This window comes from Lynx canadensis, chromosome D4 (assembly GCF_007474595.2).
Source record: "Lynx canadensis isolate LIC74 chromosome D4, mLynCan4.pri.v2, whole genome shotgun sequence".
Taxonomy (NCBI): Eukaryota; Metazoa; Chordata; class Mammalia; order Carnivora; family Felidae; genus Lynx; species Lynx canadensis.
Window position 1 is genome coordinate 93,533,527 of NC_044315.2, and position 25,171 is coordinate 93,558,697.

General features: G+C 52.8%; 1 protein-coding gene across 3 annotated transcripts in view; it reads right to left on the minus strand.

Moving 5' to 3' along the window:
* The window catches only part of PNPLA7 (patatin like phospholipase domain containing 7), a 66,165-nt gene that overhangs the window by 15,672 nt on the left and 25,322 nt on the right, over nt 1-25,171 (minus strand). For all 3 annotated transcript variants that reach the window (XM_032595694.1, XM_030293371.1, XM_032595695.1), the window contains 9 exons: nt 23,207-23,284; nt 22,164-22,369; nt 20,691-20,822; nt 19,507-19,630; nt 18,890-19,003; nt 14,550-14,619; nt 9,922-10,071; nt 506-569; nt 140-308 (listed from right to left, as the gene is read on the minus strand). In XM_032595694.1, coding sequence (XP_032451585.1) covers nt 140-308; nt 506-569; nt 9,922-10,071; nt 14,550-14,619; nt 18,890-19,003; nt 19,507-19,630; nt 20,691-20,822; nt 22,164-22,369; nt 23,207-23,284 — 1,107 coding nt within the window. The remainder of the gene's footprint in view (nt 1-139; nt 309-505; nt 570-9,921; nt 10,072-14,549; nt 14,620-18,889; nt 19,004-19,506; nt 19,631-20,690; nt 20,823-22,163; nt 22,370-23,206; nt 23,285-25,171) is intronic.

Consider the following 25,171-nt stretch of genomic DNA (forward strand, 5'->3'; position numbering starts at 1 on the left):
CAGGGCTGTGAGGAGAGCGGCCCCTGACCAGAACCTGGCCCGCCTGCAGCCCTGCCTCCACCACCCCTGTCCTTGCCACCCTGCCCTCCGGCAGCCCCGCCCACAGAGGCCCCACCCCCTGGCAGCCCCAACCGGTTACCTCGCCCACAGCGGGCTCCTGCTCTCCCAGGCCCACGATGAGGATGCAGTCGGCTTGCCGGATGCAGCGCTGGGTCCACGGTGTGAGCGTGCTGTCCGCCTGGTAGAGCACGATGCGGTGGATGTCCTCCTGCTGCCCCAGCCAGCTGGACAGCCGGTACTCGTGGATACTGGAAGGCACGGTCATGGTGCGGTGCAGATGCCAGGGCACGTGTGGACACGGGGGTGTACGGTTGCAGGGGTTGCAGACGCGAGGGACACAAACACCAGGGGACGTGGGGGATGCAGATGCCGGGCTGTGTTTGGACCTGCTGCGAGCAAGAAGCTAGGGTCGGCCAGACTGTTTTCCACACAGAGGCTGGTATACCTGTCCAGAGCAGCGGAGCCAAGGCGCTGTTTGATGTTGTCACTGGTCAGCAGGAGGACAGGGCCTGAAAACACACACATAAATTACAGAAAGCCGTCCTGGCAGCCCACCTCCCCACAGATGAGAGCACCCACTCCCTCCCTAGAGGTCCGGTCTTCTTCTTTTTTTTTTTTTAATTTTTTTTATTTTTCAACGTTTATTTATTTTTGGGACAGAGAGAGACAGAGCATGAACGGGGGAGGGGCAGAGAGAGAGGGAGACACAGAACCGGAAACAGGCTCCAGGCTCTGAGCCATCAGCCCAGAGCCTGACGTGGGGCTCGAACTCACGGACCGCGAGATCGTGACCTGGCTGAAGTCGGACGCTTAACCGACTGCGCCACCCAGGCGCCCCTTAGGTCCGGTCTTCTTGAGAACAATGAGAAGCCTTTCTTCTTTCAAAGAGGAAGTGCCTGTATCTGGGCGACACTTCTCTCTGTGCACAGAGGAGACCCTCTGGACGGCTGAGATCACCCGGTGTAGGAGTAGGTGCTGAGCAGAGGAGCTCGGAGGGCTGTGCCAGCTCAAGAGCTCAGCAGGTGGCAGCGGGGGGCTCTCTGAACCTTACTCTGCAACACTGACATATCTCTGCAACACTGATACTGTGTGTGTGTGTGTGTGTGTGTGTGTGTGTGTGTGTGTGTGAGAGAGAGAGAGAGAGAGAGAGTGTTGGGGGCAGGGGAAGCACAGTTTGTAAAACGCAAGATAATATAATTCCCCAAATCCACATGAGTGAGGTTGGCTGAATTCCAATATGGTGTGGTGGTGTATTCACGCATGTGGAGATGCTTCTTTTCACATTTTGTTGTCTCTGAAATCAGCATGCATCTTTCACCTACGATGTCTACGTGGACAGGTGTCAGGGCCCACCCAACCAGGAGGGCCAGCATCAGGGTCCGCAGAAAGGTCACCAGGGGCTCACATGCACTGGGAGCCGCAGATGAGCACCCACAACCCAGGGATGGAGAAGACCCAGGAGTCCTGAGGGCTTTCTTCTCATTCCTGTGCTTGTACAGAGCTCTCCAAGAGCAGACAGTTAAAGGTGAGAGCTAAGAAATCACCGCATCGTATTTTAACTGGCAGCATCTGCTCTCCTAGAGGCACCCAAAATAGGGGGGTGTGTCCTACGATGATGGTGTCCCTACTGAGATATGGCTATCTGGTATGAGCCATGGGCACACATGGACAGCTCGGACTCAAGTGACAGAAACTTGCTGGTGTAGGGAAGCTCCTCCTCTCAGGGGCTTGGGGTGAGGGAGCGGGTCAGGTTGGGGGCCTGCACTCCTGCTACCAGCTCTAGTTGGTCACCTGCACGGGCCGGATGGAGGAGGGGAGACCTCTTGGGGCTGGGCTGCGTCACGTGCCTGCAAGGGTGGGCCCTGCTGTGCGCACTGCAGCGACACGTCTTGACCGCCTCCTGGACAGGCAGGACGTGAGGTGACGCGCAGGCTGTGTCTGGCTGCGGGAACACTGAAGAGCCCAGCCCTGAGGCCCTCCAGGGACCCCAGGCTGGGCTCCGCCTGCCCACTAGTGCATGTCTCCTTGTAGACACCCCTGCCTGGACTCAGGGGGCTCTGAGGAGACCCTGGCCTCCCACAGCACAGGCCACGGCTACGGCCAGTCAGGAGTGTGGTGACCGACCCTGTCCCTGGGAGGGGTCTGCTTATGGCCAGGCAGTGGGCAGGTCCAGGAAAGGGAGGGGAAACAGGGGGGCTCATCTGCACTTGCGTCTGTGGCTCTGTGGGGCACAGCTGAAGTGGGCATCCAGCCAGACTGCTGCTCCCCCTCTGGCCTGGACAGTCACTGCTGGCCCGGCTGCTGCACAGCCTTCTTCCCAAACACTGGAAGCTGAGGAAGTGAAAACCTCCAAGTGCTGGAAGAAAATGGCCATCAGCCTAGAATCTTCCTCCAGAAGAGAAGGCAGCCTACACAAGCCTGGGCACCTGACTTCTGGCAAAGGTGTCAGCACAGCAACGGGCCAAGTTCAGTCTCTCTAAAGGAGGGTTCTGGGTCGCTGAAGACAAAGTGAATCTTGACTTCTATCTTGTATTATAACCCAAAGCAACCCTAAATGGATCGTGAACTGAAAAGGAAAGGTAAAGCCGTGAAGTGTTTAGAAGAACATCTTCATGATTTGGGGGCACGATGAAATTCCTTCGGTAAAACACAAAAAAACAGTAACAATATAAGAAAAAAATTTGGGCGAAGGAAACAATCAGCAAAACTAAAAGGCAACCGACGGAATGGGAGAAGATATTTGTAAATGATATATCAGATAAAGGGTTAGTATCCAAAATCTGTAAAGAACTTATCAAACTCAACACCCAAAAAACAAATAATCCAGTGAAGAAATGGGCAAAAGACATGAATAGACACTTCTCCAAAGAAGACATCCAGATGGTCAACCGACACATGAAAAAATGCTCGACATCACTCATCATCAGGGAAATACACATCAAAACCACAAGGAGATACCACCTCACACCTGTCAGAATGGCTCACATTAACAACTCAGGCAACAACAGATGTTGGCGAGGATGCGGAGAAAGAGGATCTCTTTTGCATTGTTGGTGGCAACGCAAGCTGGTGCAGCCACTCTGGAAAACAGTCTGGAGGTTCCTCAAAAAACTAAAAATAGAACTACCCTATGACCCAGAAATTGCCTTACTAGGTATTTATCCAAGGGATACAGGTGTGCTGTTTCGAAGGGGCACATGCACCCCCATGTTTATAGCAGCGCTATCGACAATAGCCAAAGTCTGGAAAGAGCCCACATGTCCATCGATGGATGAATGGATAAAGAAGATGTGGTATATAGATACAATGGAGTATCACTCGGCAATCAAAAAGAATGAAATCCTGCCATTCGCAACTACATGGATGGAACTAGAGAATATTATGCTAAGCAAAATTAGTCAGTTAGAGAAAGACAAATATCATATGACTTCACTCGTATGAGGACTTTAAGATACAAAACAGATGAACATAAGGGAAGGGAAGCAAAAATAATAAACAGGGAGGGGGACAAAACATAAGAGACTCTTAAATAGAGAGAACAAACAGAGGGTTACTGGAGGGGTTGTGGGAGGGGGGGATGGGCTAAATGGGTAAGGGGCATTAAGGAATCTACTCCTGAAATCACTGTTGCACTATTTAACTAACTTGGATGTAAATTACAAAAATAAATTAAATAAAATTTTTTTTTTTAAATTTTTTTTTCAACGTTTTTATTTATTTTTGGGACAGAGAGAGACAGAGCATGAACGGGGGAGGGGCAGAGAGAGAGGGAGACACAGAATCGGAAACAGGCTCCAGGCTCCGAGCCGTCAGCCCAGAGTCTGACGCGGGGCTCGAACTCACGGACCGCGAGATCGTGACCTGGCTGAAGTCGGACGCTTAACCGACTGCGCCACCCAGGCGCCCCAATAAAAAATTTTTTTAAAAAAGAAAATTTGGGGGTGCCTGGGTGGCTCAGTCGGTTAAGCGTCCAACTTTGGCTCAGGTCATGATCTCACAGCTCGTGGGTTCAAACCTGCTGAGGGCTCTGGGCTGACAGCTGGGAGCCTGGAGCCTGCTTCGGATTCTCTGTCTCTCTCTCTCTCTCTCTGCCCCTCCCCTGCTCACACTCTGTCTCTGTCTCTCTCTCTCACAAATAAATAAACATTGAAAAAAAAATTTTTAAGAAAAAATGTGGTAAATTGGTCTGCATTAGAATTAAGAACTCCTGTTTGTCAAAAGACATCATTAAACGAATAAAAAAGCAAGCCACAGACGGGAAAAGATACCTGCAATATTAGCATCCAAAAAAGGAACTGTACTGAGATTACACAAAAAAATACCCATCAACAAGGAAAAGATGGCAACCCAATAAAGATACTGGGTGACTTGATAGGCACTTACAGAAGAGGGTGTCTCCATGGCCAATAAACAAACTTCTCAGTCAGTGGGAAATACAAATTAAAGCCGTAACGAGACACCACTGCACACTCACCAAAGGGCACAGAGGCAAGACTAACCACCCAGAAGAACAGACCACACACCTTCCCAGAACATTCTCCAGGACTTTATCCACGGGCGCCTGGCTGGCCCAGTCGGTGGAGTGTGCGACTCTTGATCTCAAGGTTGTGAGTTCGATCCCCACGTCGAGCATGGAGCTTACTTAAACAACAATAACAACAAAAAACTCCACAACATTCTCTAGGACACACTGTATGTGAGGCCACAAAACAAGTCTTAGTAAACTTTAAGACTGAATCCTACAAGTATCTTTTCTAGTCACAATGGTATGAAACTAGAAATTAGTAACAGGAGAACCAGAAGATTCACAAATATGTGGAGATTAGAAAACAGTTCTGAACTACCCACAGGTCCAAGAAGAAACTGCAGAAGAGGGGCGCCTGGGTGGCGCAGTCGGTTAAGCATCCGACTTCAGCCAGGTCACGATCTCGCGGTCCGGGAGTTCGAGCCCCGCGTCAGGCTCTGGGCTGATGGCTCAGAGCCTGGAGCCTGTTTCCGATTCTGTGTCTCCCTCTCTCTCTGCCCCTCCCCCGTTCATGCTCTGTCTCTCTCTGTCCCAAAAATAAATAAACGTTGAAAAAAAAAAAATTAAAAAAAAAAAAAAAAAGAAACTGCAGAAGAGATTAGAAAAATACCCTGGGACCAGTGAAAACACAAACACAACATTCCAAACTCCAGGGGCAGCTCACCAGGAAAGAAGAGGGGACCCAAAACTATAAATGTACAAATGCACAGATCAAGGACCTAACATTATACCGTGGGAGAGTACCAACTAAACCCAGAGCAGACAGAGGAATGAAATAAGAGATTAGAACAGAGATAAATAAAAAGAATAGAAACACAATAGAGAAAATCAATGAAACCAGAAGTCTTTTTTTTGAGAGAATCAACAAAACTGACAAACCTTTAGCTAGACGAATAAAGGAAAAAAAAGAGAAGACTCAAATCACTAAAATCAGAAATGACAGCAGGGGGACATTACTGATTTTACAGAAATAAAAAGAAGCAGGGGCTCCCAGCTGGCTTGGTTGGTGGAACGTGCGACTCTTGATCTCCAGGTTGTGTGTTCAAGCCCCACGCTGGGTGTAGAGATTACTCAAAAGTAAAATCTTAAAAAAATAAAAAAACAGCTATTAATGGAAAGAAACTTCCTCAGTATATTAAAGGCCATACATATAAACCTGAGCTGACATCACACCAGTGGCATGAGAAAGCTTTCCCCTAAGACCAGGAACAAGAAAGGGCGACCGCTCTCACCACTTCTACTCAACGTTGTGCTGGAAGTCCCAGCCAGAGCAGTTAGGTGAAAAAAAAGATATAAAAGACATCAAAATTGGAAAAGAACAGGTAACGTTATCTTAGCTCAGAAACAACATGATCTTATATGTAGAACATCCTAAAAAGTCCACCCAAAACCGTTACAACTAATAAGAGAAGCAGCAGGACACAAAAACAACACACAAAAGTCAGTTCTCTTCCTATACAGTGACAGAAGTTAGGGAAGAGGTTAAGAAAACAATTCCATTTACAACAGGATCAAAAAGAGTAAAACGCTGGGCACCTGGGTGGCTCAGTTGGTTAAGCGTCCAACTTCGGCTCAGGTCATGCTTTCACAGTTCATGAGTTCGAGCCCCACATTGGGCTCTGTGCTGACAGCTCAGAGCCTGGAGCCTGCCTTGGATTCTGTGTGTCCCTCTCTCTCTGCCCTGTCCCCCATTTATATTCTGTCTCTCAAAATTAAATAAATGTTAAAAAAATTTTTTTAAGTAAAATATTAGGAATAAACTTAAACTTGTACACTGAAAACCACAAAACATTGCCGAAAGAGATTAAAGAATTGACTTACGAACACGGGAACATGTCCTGTGTTCATGGGCTGGACGAGTGAATATTGTCACAATGCCAGTACCGCCCAGAGTGAACCACAGATCCAGCGCAATCCCTGTCAGAATCCCAACGAGTTTCTCACAGAAATAGAAAAGCGCGTCCTGAAACTCCTACGGATCTCAAGGGACCCTGAACAGCCAAAACAACCCTGCAAAAGAACACAGCTGGAGGCCACCTGCGTGGCTCAGGTGTGTTAAGCATCTGACTTCCGCTCAGATCATGATTTCACGGTTCCTGAGTTTGAGCCCCACATCGAGCGAGTTCAAGCCCCACTTCTCTCTTTCTCTGTCTCTCTGCCCCTCACTCACTTGCACTCTCTCTCTCTCTCTCTCTGCCCCTCACCCACTTACGCCCTCTCTTTCTGTCAAAGGAAAAATAAAAAAGGAACAAAGCACACTTCCTGACTTCAAAACCTACTACAGAGCTACCGTAATCAACACAGCGCGGTGCTGGCGTGAAGACAGAATGGCCCAGAAACGAACCCTCACATGGATAAAATGATTTTCAGGAGGGTGCCAAGACCACTCAATGGAAGAATGGAGTTTTTCAACAAATGATGGTGGGGCAACTGGATATCCATAAGCAAAAAATTAAACCTCTACCTAAACTTCACACCTTTTACAAAAATTAGCTCCAAAACAGATCATAAATTTAAACGTAAAACTTTTGTAAGCCTTTTGGTGTTTTTTTTTTTTAAGTTTATTTATTTATTTTTGAGAGAGAGAGAGACAGAGAGCACGAGGGGGATAGAAGCAGAGAGACAGAATCCCAAGCAGGCTCCATGCTGTCAGCACAGAGCCAGACACGGGGCTCGAACCCACAGACCATGATATCATGACCCGAGCTGAGATCAAGTCGATGCTTAACTGACTGAGCCACCTAGGTGCCCCAACTTCAAGTCTTTTGAAAAGACACAGGAGAGACTCTAGGCCCTAGGGCTAGGTGCAGAATTTTTAGAAATGATACTGAAAACATAGTCCATAAAAGAAAAACACTGATAAACTGGACTTCATCAAAATTGACAGTTCTGCCTGTGAAAGCAGAGAAGGCAGCAGAGGAGGGAGCAGCGCATCTGCAAACCACAGACCCAGCAAAGGACCCGTATCTGGAGTCCATAACGAATTCTCAAAACCTAGGGCACCTGGGTGGCTCAGTTGGTTGAGCGTCCTGCTTAGGGCTCAGGTCATGATCTCACGGTTCCTCAGTTCAAGCCCCATGTTGGGCTCTGTGCTGACAGCTCAGAGCCTGGAGCCTGCTTCCGATTCTGTGTCTCCCTCTCTCTCTGCCCCTCCCTTGCTTGTGCTCTGTCTTTCTCTTTCTCAAAAATAAATAAACATTCAAAAGAATTCTCAAAACTCAACAGTAAGAAAATAAACAACTCACTCAAAAAGGAGCAAAAGATAAGAAGTTATGAACAGATACTTGAGCAGAGAGGACCCACACATGGTAAGGAAGCATAGGAAGAGACACTGAGGGTCGTGAACCACTAGAGAACCCAAATGGAAACCGTGATGTGCTCTCACTACCCACCCATCAGAGCAGCAGCAATAAAAACCAACGGCAGCTCCCAGGGCTGGCAAGGACGAGGAACAGCAGCCTTCTAGAAGGGTCAGCAGCTCTTCAGGACTGCACACACATCTATCACACTCACCACATGCCGAGACGTCTTTCCAGAGAAATGGAAACTCACAAGTATACAAAATCCTTGACACAAAAGGTCACAGAGCTTTATTCACAAAACCCCCAAACCAGAAGAAACCCAAATATCCTTCAACAGGTGAAGCAACCAAGTACATTCAGGCTATCTCTCCACAGTGAAAGGGAGCAAACTACTGACAGGTGGCACCATCTGAGCCGAGAGAGCCAGTGTCCCAAGGTCATCTGCGTAGGACTCCATTTTTATGATACTCTCAGAATGATGAAACAACAGAAGCTGCCAGAGCAGAGCTGTGGAGGGGCAAGGGGCGGGGGTCTGTACCCGGAAGGGCAGGGGATGGTGTTGGTGAGAGTCTATCTGGAGGGGTGTGGGGATGTCTGTACCTGGAGGGGCAGCAGGGGGCGGGAGGGGTCTGTACCTGGAGGTGGCAGCAGGAACACATGGGAGCCACAGTGGCACAGAGCACATGCACCCATGCATACACATGTCACAACCAGTGACACCTGAAGGCCCACAGACCCCACAGATGTCTATCTCCTTATCCTGACTGGGTGCGACAGTTACATAACCTGGGGGAATGGTACGTGGTCCTCTCTACTATCCACAACTTCCTCGGAATCTGTAATTATTACAAAATAAAGTTTTTGTTTTTGTCTTTGTTTTTAAGAAAGGGAATAAGCTTTTAGGAAAGCAAGACATCCCTGCTATACAACCTGGAGATGCTCTGTGTGCCCCGGACAATGTGTGCAACGCCAACAGGAGATGAATGGGATTCCCCACATCTGGAGTATTTGTTACGAAACAAAGATCAAGACTGACATGGCAATGAGTGCCTTCTGTATTTTAAAATTTTGTCTTCAGAATAAGTTTTAAGTACTTATAGTAGATTCTTCCAACTTTAGTAATCTTTTTTATTTGGTATTTATTTAATGCTTTCTATTATCAAATGTCTACATCGAGTAGAGAACCTTTCTCACGTTGTTTCATGACAGTGATCTAATGCTCACTGCATTTATTCTCATGTCATTCTTTAAAAGACAACCCCGGGGCACCTGGGTGGCTCAGTGGGTTAAGCATCCGACTTTAGCTCAGGTCATGATCTCACAGTTCATGATTTCAAGCCCTGTGTCGGGCTCTGCGGTGACAGCTCAGAACCCACCTCAGATCCTCTGTCCCCCCCTCTCTCTGCGCCCCCGCCCATCCCCGCTTGTGTTCTTCCAAAAATAAAATTAAAATTAGAAAATAATTAAAAAAAAAAGAAGACAACCCCTGAAATTTTCAGCATTACCGTATCACAGAAAATCGATTTACTATTACTATAGTTACTCACAATTATATGAAAACTTATAAATAAAGTGTTAAGAATACATAACACTGTATGACTTGGGGAGTTCCTAAGAGTTCTCAGGAATTTCAACGCCTTGTTTTTGAATTCTAAAGTTTAACAGCCGTCAGCAATCTGGAAACACTACCCCAAGCTCCCTGACCTCAACTGAGGGCATTTTCCACGCTGTCAGCCAGCTCCTGCAGCCACAGAGTCCCCTCCGCACAGGGAGCCCCCAACCATGCTGGAGGAGCAGCTGCAAGGGGCGGGTGACACAGGCTCCCGTGACACAGCGTCTGCCATCGAGACCCTCAGAAAACTCCTGGTGGATGCTCTTCCGCTCCCGTCCTCTCCCGAGCACCCCCTCCCCGCACCCCCCGCCCAAGGCTTAGCGGTGAGGACACTAACTGCACTTGCAGAAGGAACCCGAAGGACCAAGGAGTAAGAAGAGGAGGGCTTGAGCAGATCCCAGGTAGCCTCGGGCAGGACTCACCGATGGCACCGAGGGCGTGCTTGAGCTCCAGGGCAAAGGCGGTGAGGGGCACATCCTCCGACACAGGCATGACCGCCACCGTGGAGAGGTTGCTGGCAGGGTTCCCCGAGTCCCACTTGCTGCCTGCAGTGTGTAGCCCAAACTGGTGACCTGCAAAACACAGGGTCGAGAGTAGACCTGAGGGGCTGGGCGGCTCCCGGGCAGTCTGGAGGTGTGCCTAAATTGTTTCTAGATGGCACCAGGGCACGGGGGCCTGGGAGAGAGGAAGGGGCACCGGGGCTTGCTCCAGGCCCGCACAGTCCGAGCTTCTCCTGCCCACCCGAGGACCACCCTACCTCTCCGCTGGAGTACCAGACCACACCGCGAGCACCTTGCGTTTCACACACACAAGCCTCAGGGGAGACGGAGAAGACAGACACAGCACACAGGAGAAAGCATGAGGCCCGGAGTTAAAATGCTCTGCCACGTGAGGCCCACCTCCTGCAGTAAGATCGACTGGGGGCAGGGGTGGGGGAGGGGGAGGGGGTGGACAGGCCAGTGTAGGTAGAACTTCCGGTCCCTGAGGCCACGGACTCTCTGTCCTCCAGACGTGCCTCCCTGGGGCCCCCGCGGCGGCAGGGAAGGAGGCAGCAGATGTGCTGACCCACAAGGTCATTAGTCTGAGGGTCTCTGGAAGTTTATTTCCAACAACAGTCACTACACGGCCAACGGCGCCTCCTATTTTCACGGAGGCAGCCAAGGGGGCGGCCTCTCCCTCCCGCCAGCCACATCCCAGGCAGACTCTGGCCTCCCATAGACCGGACACTCGAGGGCTCTCTTGCCGGCTCCCTGACTGCTTGTTGCCCAGCCAGCTGCCTGCCACGCCCCGACCCCTGACGTGCACAGCCAAGCGTCGGCACAGGCCACACCAGAGGGCCCAGCTCCTCCAAAGCAGAGTCCATTTCTGACTCTGCTCGTCTTGCCCCGGGCGAGGAGTGGTGGTTCAGGAGCAGCGGAGTGTGGGTCCTGGCACGGCCTGACCCAGAAGCCAGAGCGAGGGGATGTAGGACAGCAGAGAGAGGGGGCGGCTCAGAGCTAATCTGGGGCAGGGAAACACAAGGGCTGTGAGCTGGTCACTGTTTGCACACAGGGTGGCAGAGAGGCCCCTTTGTGCCAGTTTCCCCGAAGCTTCTCCTCTGGGAAGCCCCCTCCTCTGTGTCTTTCCCAGCAACCTCTGACATCAGCATCCTCTGTCTGAGGCAGAACCAAAGGGGACCCTCTCGCTAGCTTCGCGTGGCCTTCTCTGCCTCTACCTGGGGCACCGGGAGGTCCTGGTTCCGGCTGAAAGGGAGACGAGCAGGATGCCCCACCGGCCTGCCCCAACAGTTACAAGGAGGCTGAGAAGGGTGCAGAGAGCAGGGCCCACTGGCTGGGTCCCGGACCCCTGGGAACCACCTCCCCAGCGCCACCAAAGCTGTGGCGTCCCTGCCTCTCCCCACCTCCCCAGCCAGGCAGGGTCCATCCATCCCTCCCAGCCAGGTGCTGCCTCCAGGGGTGTTTCCCAGGGCCCCTGGCACTACGCAAACACCTGCCTGGGGCCACACACACAGTGGGCTGGAGCCCTCCAACTCTCCACACCCTGCACTGGCAAGTAGGGGTGCACGCCCACCAGAGCAGGGAAATCACAGAGAGAAGAGGGGTGGAGAAGGAAATCTCTAAAGCTAGCGTGAAGTCCTGGGCTCACCGCCAAGTGGCCTACGCACAAAGCCAGCCAGAATCGCACAGCAGAGGCTCTGAGAACAGAATATAGTACAGAACAGCAGCCAGCCTGCCTCCACAGTGGCTCTGGGGAGCACACGAGTAGGGCAGACCGCAGTAACAGCGCAAAGGCCCGGAGAATTAAATTAACATTCCAACTGCCAGGGCCAGGACGTGCTCTGCGAACATAAGCACGCCGACAGTCTGTTATAACAGAAGACTTAAATGAGAACCAGCGTGTCATGACATCACGCCCAAAATACAGGATATAATCCAAAATAACCAGGTTTACCAAAAGCCAGGAAAATCTCACCTGCAACATCAACAGACAAAAGTGACAACATGTCATGGAATTTGGAATTACTTGACAAGGATGATAAAGCGGTGATCACAACCAGCTACAAACAGCAATCGCGACCAGTAACACCGATGCAGAAATATAATGACTGAAATAAAAAACTCTCTGGATGGGCTTAAAAGCAGAATCAGGAAGACAGAGGAAAGAGCCAATGACCTTGAGGAAAGATCACAAGAAACTATTCAATCTGAACACTGGAAGAAGGAAAAAACCCCACCATGCCCAAGAGACCTCTGGGACAATAACAGAAGGTCTAGCATTTGTGTCCGTGGATTTCCGGAAGAGCAGAAAGAGTAAAGAGCTGAAAGAACATTCGAAGAAATAAAGACTGAAAACCTTCCAAGTCTGGTAAAAGATATAAATCTGTAGATTCAAGAAGATGAGCATTTGGTTTCTAAAAATTAAGGACAAAGACAAAGGCTTGAACACAGCCAGAGAGAAAGGACGGTGTAGAGATGTGGGAACAAGTCACGTCTGGGCTTCGCAGCAGAAGCCGTGGCGGCCGGAGGACGGCACAGCCCCCAGGGGCCGTCAGCACGGTGGCACATCCAGCAAACCAGCCTTCAGGACGAAGGTGAGAGAGGGTCTCAAGACGAAGGGAAGCTGCGAGAGTACGCAGCCAGCAGACCTGCCCTGAAAGGACCATCACGAAAGGCACTTCTTCAGACAGAAGGGAAGGGACACCAGGATGAAGAGTGACAGAGTGGGAAATATTCTAGATGATTCTCCTCTCGAGCTTCAAGATCATGTTTGACGGCCGAAAGCCAAAATTACAGCACCGCGTGAGGGGCTTCAACGTGTGCAGAACAAGGGAGAACGATGGGACCGGAGCGGAGGTGAGGCCCCCGCAGCCCACCCTCGGGGACAGCGTGTTGGTACTAGATGGCCGGACGGGAAGGGGCGGGAACCGCAAGCCCACAGCAACTGCTGAAGATGTGGTATGAGGTCGCACCCCAGAACCACGACCGATGAATAGGAACGGATTACTCAAAAAGGCTGAAGGAGCTCAAAAGAAGACAGAAGGAGGCATCCAAGTAACAAGACAATGAGAGGGGAGAGCAGAGAACAAATAGTAAAATGACAAGTATAAACCCTAATGTGAGTAAATGTATTAAAGGCAGACGGTCTATACACAAATAAAAAGAAGCTGTCAGAAGGGGTGACAAACACAGAACCCAACCATGTGCCTCCTACAGGAAACCTGCTTCCCACCTAACTGTACAGGTGCTTGGAGGGGAGACAGACAGACACACGCCTCCTGTGTCCACCCTGGACCGTGCAGTGGGACCGCATTGGAAATAGGGTCTTGGCAGATGCAGTTGGTGGAGATGAGCTGTGCTGGACTCGGGTGGCCCCGCCCTGCTCTGCTGTCCCCCCCAGCACGTTTGTGCACCTCCATCCTTCCACAAGATGCAGTACTGTGCCCAGGTCACCGCACCGGGTGGGGGGCGGGGGGAGGACACAGTCCTGGCACAGGAGACAGAGCTAGGGAGGTGTGGGGCGAGTCAGGGGATTCAAGTGAAGTGGGAAAGGGGAGCTGAGGAGCAGAGGGCACTGGGGTGGCCAGGTGGGTGCAGGGGTCTGATGAGGGGGCTCTGGCAGAGGGGCTGCAGGCCAAGGGGGCAGCAGGTGGTCCCACAATAGTGAGGAGGAACCAGTTGCTGTTGAACAGGACAGGGGATCTAGCAAGTATTTAAAAGCGCACATTCTCGGGGCGCCTGGGTGGCGCAGTCGGTTAAGCGTCTGACTTCAGCCAGGTCACGATCTCGCGGTCCGTGAGTTCGAGCCCCGCGTCGGGCTCTGGGCTGATGGCTCAGAGCCTGGAGCCTGTTTCCGACTCTGTGTCTCCCTCTCTCTCTGCCCCTCCCCCGTTCATGCTCTGTCTCTCTCTGTCCCAAAAATAAATAAACGTTGAAAAAAAAAAATTTTAAAAAGACGTGACTTAGGGGCGCCTGGGTGGCGCAGTCGGTTAAGCGTCCGACTTCAGCCAGGTCACGATCTCGCGGTCCGTGAGTTCGAGCCCCGCGTCGGGCTCTGGGCTGATGGCTCAGAGCCTGGAGCCTGCTTCCGATTCTGTGTCTCCCTCTCTCTCTGCCCCTCCCCCGTTCATGCTCTGTCTCTCTCTGTCCCAAAAATAAATAAACGTTGAAAAAAAAAATTTTAAAAGCGCACATTCTCAGAATTAGAACCAGAACAGAACACATAAGCTGGCAGGAAAAGTCCCAGCATCAGAGAATTGTTTCACCTGCTCAGACAGGCCAGACTCCCTCAAGCACCTGCCCCAGTGCTGGGTTCAGATCCGTGCCATCCAGTGGCCAAAAAACAGGGGAGGCCCCAGGGCTTCCCTACCATGCTGCCTGCTGCCAGTACCCATATCAGCAAACCCCAGCGCCTTCCCCACCAGCTCAGAGCTGCCCCACCCTGGCCACCACACCCCTCCTGCCACCCCTTCTCCCCTCGCTTCCCCCACTCCCTCCAGGCAGGGCTCCAGTGAGGTAGGCAGGGCTCCCAGGAGCCAGGCCCAAGGACATACCAGAAGCAGTTCCCTGTTGGAGGCTGCCCAGAATCTTCTCACCCAAGAGATGAATCAGCCGAGTCACAACCTGGGGGCAGAGAAAGAAAGGAGACCACACATTTAAACCAAGAAGCGAAGCACCTTGGATCCACATTTTCAAAATCACTACTTCTGTAAACCCCTCTGGGCTGTGGGCTGTGGGTAGTGTGGTTGGCTGGCTGGTCACCTGCAGGTAGGACCTAACTCTATAGGGTGCCTTCGTAGAGTCCACTGCAGGCAGCAGGTGTGAGGGGCACATGCCCTGTAACCTGGAGCCTGTCCCAGAGTCTCCTTTTACTTCCAGGGCACGAGAGCACCAGAGAAAGCCACAGCCACCTCCACAGGCAGGCCAGGAAGGGCTTCCATAGAGCCAAGGGCTCACTGTGTGCTCCTGGGCGGGCCAGACCTGGGCAGGACACGGGATGAGTATGACATGACATCCAGGAAGTATTACATGGCTACGTTAATGCTAAATGTTATAGACAAAGTATTTAAGGTTGGAATGCCAAGATATTTACAATTTACTCATACATACTTTCATATAAAGTCACATGTTTTCATTGCTAGGGTTTACACTACGCAGGCGGCCTACCACTGTAGCTCCTAGATGCAGTCCAGGGCCACTGTGTAAAGAGAAGCCGCCGTCAGCTTCAGTAAAACCTAAATTATATCAGAAAGCAAGATGAAGACACTGATGAGGTCCCTTGGATGCTGCCTGTCTGCTGTCCTCTGCCTCTCCAGGCCTCAGCCTCTGGTTTGCTTTCTGACCGTCTACAGCCCTGAGCTCTGGGGCTGCCCCTGGAAGGAGCCGGCTGAGACCTTAGGCTCCAGTAACCAACAGCCCTGGAAAACCAACTCAGAGAGCCTCTCTCACCCCCACGATGCTGGAGTCAAAGACTCATGCACGAGGCAAGTGAAACTGTCCACATTTTAAGGCGTGAGACAAAAAACAGTTTGAGCAGTGGTCCAAAAGAGAAACTAAAAAGGAGTCTGGCTTGTATATAAGTAATCTAGCAACAAACTGCTACTTGGAGCTAATTTTAAAACCACACATTATTGTGGAAAATTTCACGATACACAAGGGCGAACCCCACCCTCCATCACCCAGCCACAATCAGTTCACACACACACCTGAAAAGGTTTGAAGCCAATCCCAAACACAGCATTTTATCCATTAATATTTGAATCTGTATCTCTAAAAGAGCCTTTAAAAACATACACATGGTATAATTATCACAGTTACAAATTTATAATAATTCTCATTAAGGCTAATTTAAAAAGCGATCATTTCTACAGCAAGTGAAAAAGGTTCAAAATAAGCCCATGAACATACGAAAAGGTGCTCAACATCTCTGGTCATCAGGGAAATTCTAAGCACAAGGAGAGCCATTTCCTGTGGAACGAACGAGTGCAGCCACCAAGTGCTGACGCCTGGTGACAGGCTGCGTGCTGCTGGGGCCATGAACTGGTACAACCACACGGGCAACCACATCCAACATATGTCTACCCTCTGACCCGGCAATGCCAGTGTCAAGTGGTTCCGAAGAGAAACAAAACACGTGCCATGAAAATATTTCCAGAACAGCCTCAAGCTGGGAACAACCAAATATCCATCAACAGGACAGTTGAGTGCACCCTGGCGCGGGGTGGGACACTGCTTTGCAGCAAAAAGTACATGTCAACAGGACACAGACCTCAGACACCACACCGGGCAACGGAAGCCGGACAGAACACACTTCGTTTACACAAAATCCAAGCACAGACGCAGAGAGGACGGTGGTGGTGGGTGGCGTGCTGGCAGCAGCCGCCCCACGGGGCCGAGTGGCCAGCGGTCCCCTGTGTTGGAGGGCACCAAGCAAGCAAGCCCGGGATCTAGGCCAGGCCAGTGCCTACGGGAGAGGACACACGGTGGTAGTCAGCCCAGGAGCAGCCAGCGTGTGATGGAGAAGCATCGGGACGCACCACGAGCTCCTGGGAGCTGCACATGGGTAAAGTCTGTGGGCCCCCAGGGGAGTGGGTGTGAGCAGAGGGTCTTTCTATGGGCCCACCAGGGAGCAGCCCTGCAGAACAGGAAGCAGCTGGCTCCCCCTTGCTCCCAGTGATCGCGTGGCCGCTGGTGGCACACGTACTGGCCCTGGCCACCACCACCACTGTTCTGCCATTCACAGGGGTCTCCTGGTGCTTAGATCAAGGCCCTCAGACTTGGGCCCAGATCCTCCCACAGATCAAGGGCTTGCAGAAGTGCTGAGGGAGGGAAGATGTGGGCGTCAGCCGCGGGCAGGTGCAGGGGGAAGTAGAAGAACTGCGGGGGTGGGCAGCGGCTTGGTGTGGGGTAATGCTCTGCGGTGGTGGGGGGTCCTCGAGGGAGGAGCTGCACACACTCCTAAACAAACAGCTCAAGACAGGAGCAGATGTTCTCACTGCTGGAGAGGGAGAGGCTGGCACGGAAAGGGAAGACCCTGGGAGCTCCAGCAGAGTGACCAAGGGCTCCGGGCCAGAAATGCACATGGCACAACAGGACTAAGGGGTCCCCAGAGACCAGATCTGGGACACGAACAGCCAAATGAAAGAGGACAGTAAAAGATTACAAACTATCTAAACGGAGCCAGAATATACAGTGGCATGCCAAGGGGGTGCAGTGCCTCCCCCAGCCAGCTCTGTGTGCCCACAGGAAAAGGTCCTGCTGGGCAGGTGGCCCCCGGCTGCTTCCCCAGGGAAGGCACCCTAAACTGTTCACAGAAAGACATCCATTCCCTCGTTTCCAACTGGGAAAGACTCACCCTATCCCACGTAGGACACAGCAGGGCCACGTCCTAGGTGCTCTCAGCTGCTGGAACCAGGAGGCTGCCCTGGGCTGCGTGGGCCCCACACGTGCACACAGTTCCTCATGTGGCTGTGCTGGTCTCAACTCACATGCTCCAGCCCACCTTGTAAACCCTCCACTTTTCCACAAACAAGATACCTGTTTGCTGCAAATCCAACTTTTACTCCTTTCCCAAACTTAGGCCAATTGTTTCATTTTTTTCAACCTTTTCCGTCAGGTGACGAGGGGCCTATCTTGTTTTGGACTTGGGTGTTCTGGAATAAAGGTTTCTTCACTTCCATTTTATTTAGAGGGTTTACTACCCGTGGCTGAATTTTGTCAAAAGCCCTAATATAATCGTAAGGGGAAGACTTCCTTTTGACTTTTTCCCATAATTAATTACATTTTAATAGTTTCTCAACATTAGGCTAACATTCCTTAAACAGGCCCTAATCAAATACATATATTTTATAGGTGATTTGCTCACATTTAGAGTATTTGTAGCACTAAGAGAAATGACTGAAAGTTTTCTGCATTTTTATCAAGTTTTGGTGCTAAAGTGAAAATAACTTTGTCAAATAAACTTGCTCTGTTCCAGAGCAGAGATGTCTGCACGAAACGCGCACACGGCGCTGATGAGGAAAGAACAGGCCATCTCTTCCTCCTGCAGCGGCTCTGCTCCCGATCCTCCTCCAAACCCCCGGTCCGAGGCCCTCCCATTTCCCAGGCCGCACGCACACTTACTGCTTCTAAGCAGGGAGACGAAAACCAGCCATTCCATCCGCCCCAGGAGCAGAACAGACTCCCCTCCGTCCACTGCCTGGACCAATGGCCACTCGCCCAAGCCTGAATCTGCCTTGTCCAAAGTCCGAGTCCACTTTTCCCAAGAAGCACAGCAAGAAAGCCCCCACCGCGAAAACCACACTTGCATCACGCCTGTTCCTGCCTGTCGTGAGATCCCTCACTGGTTTTCAGTATCACCTGTGACGTGGCTCATCTTGTGGGAGGCGCCAGGTGGCTTCACTCGTTGAGTTCCCGTGTACCCCTCCCACCTCCTGGCAACACCCAAGCCACCTGCCCCAAGGCACTTATCCCCACCTGCTGGTCCATACTGACACCTCCTTGAAAACGGGCAACGAGGGGCGCCTGGGTGGCGCAGTCGGTTAAGCGTCCGACTTCAGCCAGGTCACGATCTCGCAGTCCGTGAGTTCGAGCCCCGCGTCGGGCTCTGGGCTGATGGCTCAGAGCCTGGAGCCTGTTTCCGATTCTGTGTCTCCCTCTCTCTCTGCCCCTCCCCCGTTCATGCTCTGTCTCTCTCTGTCCCAAAAATAAATAAACGTTGAAAAAAAAAATTAAAAAAAAAAAAAAAAAAAAAACGGGCAACGAGCCTGCTTCAGGTCACTTCGATCTGTACCCACTCTGGTACTCAGAAGGACGCAGCCCAGTGTCTAGTAATCCCGAGTTCATGGTCTGGATGTCCTGCTTTCCTAAGGCAGCCCGGAACAGGAGTGCTTACCTGCGGGTACCTGCGCTTGATGGATGTCAGGGCTCCCGCCGGAAGCTTGGCCAGCTCTGAGTCCCGAACGGCATGCACTGTGGTCGCCCTGGCCTGGTGGGTGAGCGTCTCCACCTGAGGAAGAGAAGCCGGGGAGGTGCTCACGCCCTCCAGCCCTGTAGGCCCAGCCAGCCACACTCTGAACGCAACCACAGGCAGAGCACGTGGTGGCCCTTCTGCAGTGCGGCATACAGGCGGGAAACGGGAGGAAAAGGGGCTCGTCCAGCCACCCCTGAAGTGCTGGAGGAGCGTCAGTGACAGCCTGAGACAGGGTGAGTGTCCAGCAGTACTGGAACCTGCCTGAGGCCAAAGGGGCCGGGCATCCCGCAGGGCCTCATCCTACACAAGGTTCTCAGAGGGGCTCCCAGCTCCACCCGGCCAGCTGTCCTCTCTGGAGACCTTCGGGGATGACCGTTCCAAGCCCTGGTGCTGCAGCCTGGGTGAGAGCGAGCACGCCGGCCCCCAGGAAAGGCATGCCCCACATGAGGTCACTTGGAGGGCCCCCTCCCCACACCCAGGTAAGGAGCCAGGAGTCACCCTGGAGCAGGGCCTGGTGGGGACAGGGAATCTGGCCCTACCACACCGATGAGGTCTCCGCGGCCATACTCCCCCGCCAGGCGCTTTTTGCCATCATCCTTGCGGATCACAGAGCGTAGCCGGCCACTGAGGACGATGTAGGTGCAGTCTGACCTGTCTCCCTGCCTGCGGGGACAGACACCAATGGAGCAGATGGGGCAAGGTTGGGAAGCCCTCTACTATTTGAGGTGGCAAATAAACCAATTAATTAAAAAAATATAATCTCACTAAATTTTTTTTGGTTGGGAAAATAGTTATTTTCCATCAAAAAATACATACGCTAACATATAAAGGGCTTATTGTGATTTTTAAGCAAATAATCATTCAGGGCGCTTGGGCAGCTCAGTTGGTTAAGCATCTGACTCTTGATTTCGGCTCAGGTCATGGTCTGGCAGTACCGTTGGCGAGTTCGAGCCCCTGTGTCAGGCTCTGCGCTGACGGCGTGGAGTCTGCTTGGGATTCTGTCTTTCTCTCTCTCTCTGCCCCTTCCCCGCTCACGTTCTCCCTCTCAAATAAACCTCAATAAATACATCAAAAAATACATAAGTATTTTAAATGTTGTTGACTTTAATTTTCTTTTTTTTTTTTAATTTTTTTCTTTCAACGTTTATTTATTTTTGGGACAGAGAGAGACAGAGCATGAACGGGGGAGGGGCAGAGAGAGAGGGAGACACAGAATCGGAAACAGGCTCTAGGCTCCGAGCCATCAGCCCGGAGCCTGACGCTCGGAGCCTGACGCGGGGCTCGAACTCACGGACCGCGAGATCGTGACCTGGCCGAAGTCGGACGCTTAACCGACTGCGCCACCAGGCGCCCCTAATTTTCAATACCATAAAAACCAGATAGCAACAGCCCGTGTCTGTGTGAAACTCTGGACACAGCTGCTGCTGAGACGTGGAGCTAAGAGGCCAGACGCTCAGCACACGAGCACCTTCACACAGGCTGTGCTAACCTCCCATTTGCTAGGCCATCTTAAAGGAGAGCCTGCATTTGCATACGTTGATAGGGAAAGATGCCCATGAAAAAGTGTGTGTGTGTGTGCGTGTCTGAGTGTGTGCACACGCACACCGTGGGAGGAGGGCCAGGAAGCACATGGGTGTGGGGACCTCAGGGAGCAGAGCCAGAGGAGTTGGTCTTCCCAGTGGAGACACTGCAGGTGACAGACCTGCATGCCTACGGGCCCCACCTGTACACTGCGCGCCCGGCCTCCACCTCCATCCAGTCCAGCGCGAAGTCGATCTGCCGCACGAAGGACGACACCCGCTTGACGACGGTGTGCGCCACGCCCAGGACCACCGTTGGCTGCTTCCGCATGATTCTGCCAAGCCCGCCCAGAGTCACTCCTGCTCCAGCAAGGCCTACAGCCAACCCTTCCGGTGCTACCCCCTTCCCTCCAGGCCACAGCACTTGGAGCTGGCGGGACCTGTACCCACACTTATCAAATGGTGATGCCACGTAGCAGGTGACAGGGACACAGGCCCAGGGCTAGGACAGAGCTCAGCAACCACTCAGCCACCTGCTCCGATGTGGTCTGCGCACGCCCCGCAGCCGCCAGCAGCTTTGGGAGAGTCTGTGGAGGCCCCTGCCAGCTGCCATCGCCCCCACAGATGTGCTCCGAGTACAGGCCTCATTTGACGTCTCACCCCAGCAGTGGGATGCAATGTGCCATGAAGACCAGAGTGGGTGTGGAAAAAGGGCTGAGTGGGGGCACAAGAGTGAGGGTGAGGCTGAGAGGTCAGAGGGCAGCGGCCACGCAGGACCTTGGGAACGCTCTGGGTCGATTCTGGGCGTGACAGAGTAATTGGCAGGCTCTGGCCGGCAGGAACACAACAGACCCAATTCCCTGGTCGCCGTGTGTGAACCGGCTGCTGGGGACGAGGGCAGCAGCAGGGTGTCCCCTATACTGTGAAGGCTTCTAGAAGGAGCAGCAAGGGCACGGTTAGCTCAGGGGCGGCAGGCTGGGGCAACTCCAAAACTCTGCCCGAGCAAGCGGCAGATAGAGTCACAAGTTACAGAGAAGAGAAAAATGGGAGCAGGAGAAAACTGGGGGGAAATCGGCAGTTCGGTTTCGGACAATGATTGAGGAAGCCCCTGAGGCACTGCAGGGGGTGGTCAGCACATCAGGCCGACACAGGGGCCAGGAGGGGAGTTTGGTGGGAGCCGTGAATTTAGTACATAAAGGCCCAGGGTTAGATGAGCTCTCTCAGGACATGAGTCAGACGATGTGTGCAGGGCGGGAGCTGCCTACGACACACACCGTGAGCCCACAACACACACACACACACACAGGGGTGACGATCAGGCTCCCTCAACAGGCTGAGGACACCTCTGGGCCTGGAGGGGCTGGACGGGGTGGACAAGGGTCTAGGTCCAGGCTTATGGATGATCTGGACTGTCTTCCTGAAGAGGACCCGAAGCTCTCTGGGCCTCCAGAGGCAGGGAGCATGGTGGCCACCCCACAGGGTAACAAGCCCTTCCTGCTACTTCACCCCACTGACCTCACCTTTCTCCCTGGGACTCCTGTCTCCTTGGGTGTGATTAGGGCTAGAGGCAGGGCCCCGAGAGGTGCCTGACGTGGGCCCCACAACAGCCACCCGCACAGGAGCCACCCAGGCCGGCCTGGCCTCACGTGGCAGGTCGAGGCCCAGCGGGGACTCACTCGTAGAAGTGGGCCTTGGAGATGGAGAGAAAGCTGCAGTCCCTGTTGGCCTTGATGGTGAAGATGAGGGGCTCTCCCGTGAGCACTGCCAGCTGGCCCACCATCTCCCCCGGGCGCACCACGAATAGGCAGGTGTCCTCCTCGCTGTCAATCTTCCGCTGGTACACATGCAGCAGCCCCGAGACCACAAAGAGGATGTTCACGTCCTAACCAAACAAGGGGTATGGGCTGGAGACCCCTGGGTCCAGGCAGTCAGCGCAGCAGCACCATGGGGGCTCTGCGCGGCGGGGCCAGGGGGCGGCCCAGGAACTGCACGCTTCTCCTCTGCCTGTGCTGTCTCATGTCACTGTTCCTGGGCACAGGCTCGTGCTGCCTAGGAGCTCTGTCCCCCAAGTCCTGCCCCTGGGTCTTCAGCCGGCTGTGGTCACCTGGGCCCGTGTAGTGACGCTCCAGCAGATACACGGGCACAAGGGTGGAGGGCCCATGCTCGGTCTGCTCTCCCAGCAAAAAACACCTGTTTCACCAAAGCTGCTCTAAGAGCACACTAAACAAAACACCTTCCGGCATGCTGGTGCAGGGGCCACAGAAGACCCAACTCCTACAAAGAGGGACACCCAGACCACCCAGCAGCAAGAGAGACGAGCTCCCAGGAGGGCAGATGCCATGGAGATGATCCCTGCCTGCCCAGCACAACAAGGCTTTCAGAATCAGAAATTAGGCTCATTTATTTAGAAAAATGTATTTTTCATCTGTATTTGGACTTAGGAATTGAGAAAACAAAAGCATGTCCTCTGCACCTAGGAGCTCAGTAATGACCCTCACACATACGCAAGCACGTGTGCGTCTGTGAGTGTGCACACGCACCCACCCCCACAAACAGGGCGGGCTCAGTGATTCACAACATGGCTGCAGACACCTCCACAAGCCCCAGGGGAAGAGCGCCCTCAGGAACAGTGACAACAGACCCTGCATCCTGTCCAGCACTGGCTACAGCACTGGGCAGCCCTGGTGGCCACTCCCTCCGACCATGGCCTTTTGCTCACCTGGTCTCCCTGCCTCGACACCACCGTGCCTCCCGGAACATGGAGAAGCGTCACCCGGCCATCCAAGAGCGAGGTGTCCTGAAAATAGGAATGCAAGTACCAACACAAGAGAGCACGGACACTGTCTGAGGACGGCTGCCAAGGCGGACCCTGCACAGCCACCCGCATCACACTGGTACCATCGGCACAGGACTTCAGACATCAGACATGGAGCCCCCTTGCCTTGTGAACTTGACCTCCAGGAGCCCAGCTGGGCTCTCATAGGAAATACCCGAGAAGAGTGCCCTAAATGCCTTTAGGCCTCCAGTAGCGGGAGGGACAGGATATTGTAAAATACTCCAGAGGCTTATGTGCTCTTCACAGGCCTGCCCGCAGGGGAAACTGCTTCAGCACAGCCTGACCTGCTGGGGCTTCATCAGGGCTTAGCTGGCCAGAGGAAGGGGAGTGCCCAGCCCCAGCCCACGTCAGCCATCTTGTGTTCCCTAAAGGGTTGGGGGTGACCCTGAGATGCACTGGGAGACTCCAACGCAGAGGCACAGGCCCCACTGAACACAGACCACACGGGACCCATGGCCCTCCCCTCCCTTCCCCTCCCCACCCCTCCCTATATCACTCAAGAACTACTGACAAGAGTTCCTTCTCTTTTATCATTAATTATACCTTTAATATAATAAAAGTTATTAAAAGCAGCAACTGAAAACCATCAATCTTTTCAAAGGTGCACAGGGTTACTGTAAGGTCAGGTGGCAGCACAGCTGCTCTCTGGCATGAATGAGATGCTGGGGTGCGGAGTCAGGGTGGCCTTGCCAGGCCCTGTGCTGACTTCCCAAGTGAGGAAGACACCCCCTTCCCCTCTTCCAGCCAGAGGCTCCCTGGAGCCTGCGCAGAGAAGGTGCAGGTGCACTGTGGCAGGCCTTGACCCCCTGTGCTTTCTCAGAAGCCTAGAAAGCAGGCCTGGGGCGGGGGGTGGGGGGGTTGCTGTGCCCCCTGAAGCCAGGCAGGAAGCCACAGCTTAGAGCCCAGGTCCCACACCCCGCCAGGCTGGGCTGCAGTGGCAGCAGCTATGGGGCTGAGAAGGGAGAAAACCAGCCCAGCTGCACCTCCTGGATCTGCCAGGGGAGCAGAGGGAAACTGCAGCTCCTCTGACGCGGGACATCACATCCAGCCATCAAGAAAAAACCACGAGGCACACGCAAAGGCAAAAACAGAGTCTGAAGAGACAGAGCAGCATCAGAACCAGACTCAGACCTGGAGAGGTGTTGGAATTATCAGAGTAGAATTTTAAACAACTGCGCTGAATATACGCTAAGGGCTCTGTGGATCAAGTAGGCGGCACGCGAGAACACATGGGCAGTGTAAGCACAGAGGGAGAAATCTCGAGAAGCAAAGAGAAAAGCTGGAGATAAAGACAGTATGGCAGAAAGGAGCCCTCTGATGGGCTCATTAGCAGACTGGACTCACTGAGCAAAGAATCTTGACACTTAAGGACACAGCAACAGAAACTCCAAAAGTGAAACTCAAGCAAACAAGCAAAACTGTAAACACAGAACAGGATCCCCAAGGGCTGTGAGACAACGACAAAGGTGTGACACACATGTGAAGGGAAGGCTAGGAGGAGGAGGAGGAAGAGAGAAAGACACAAAAGAAATAACTGAAACAGTAATGACTGAGAATTCCCCCAAACGAATGTCAGACACCAAACCACAGACCAGGAAGTCAGAGAACACCACACCCAGGCATACAGATCATTTCAAAGCGCAGAAGGTCCAAGACAAACGAGGGTCCTGAAAGCAGTCGGAGGGAAGAGGTGCCTGGGGGTCTCAGTCAGTTTAGTGTCCAACTCTTGGTTTCAGGTCAGGTCACGATCTCACAGTTTGTGGGTTTGAGCCCCGTGTCAGGGATTGGGATTCTCTCTCTCTCCCTCTCTCTCTGTCTCCAGTTCGCTCACCCTGTCTCTCTCTCAAA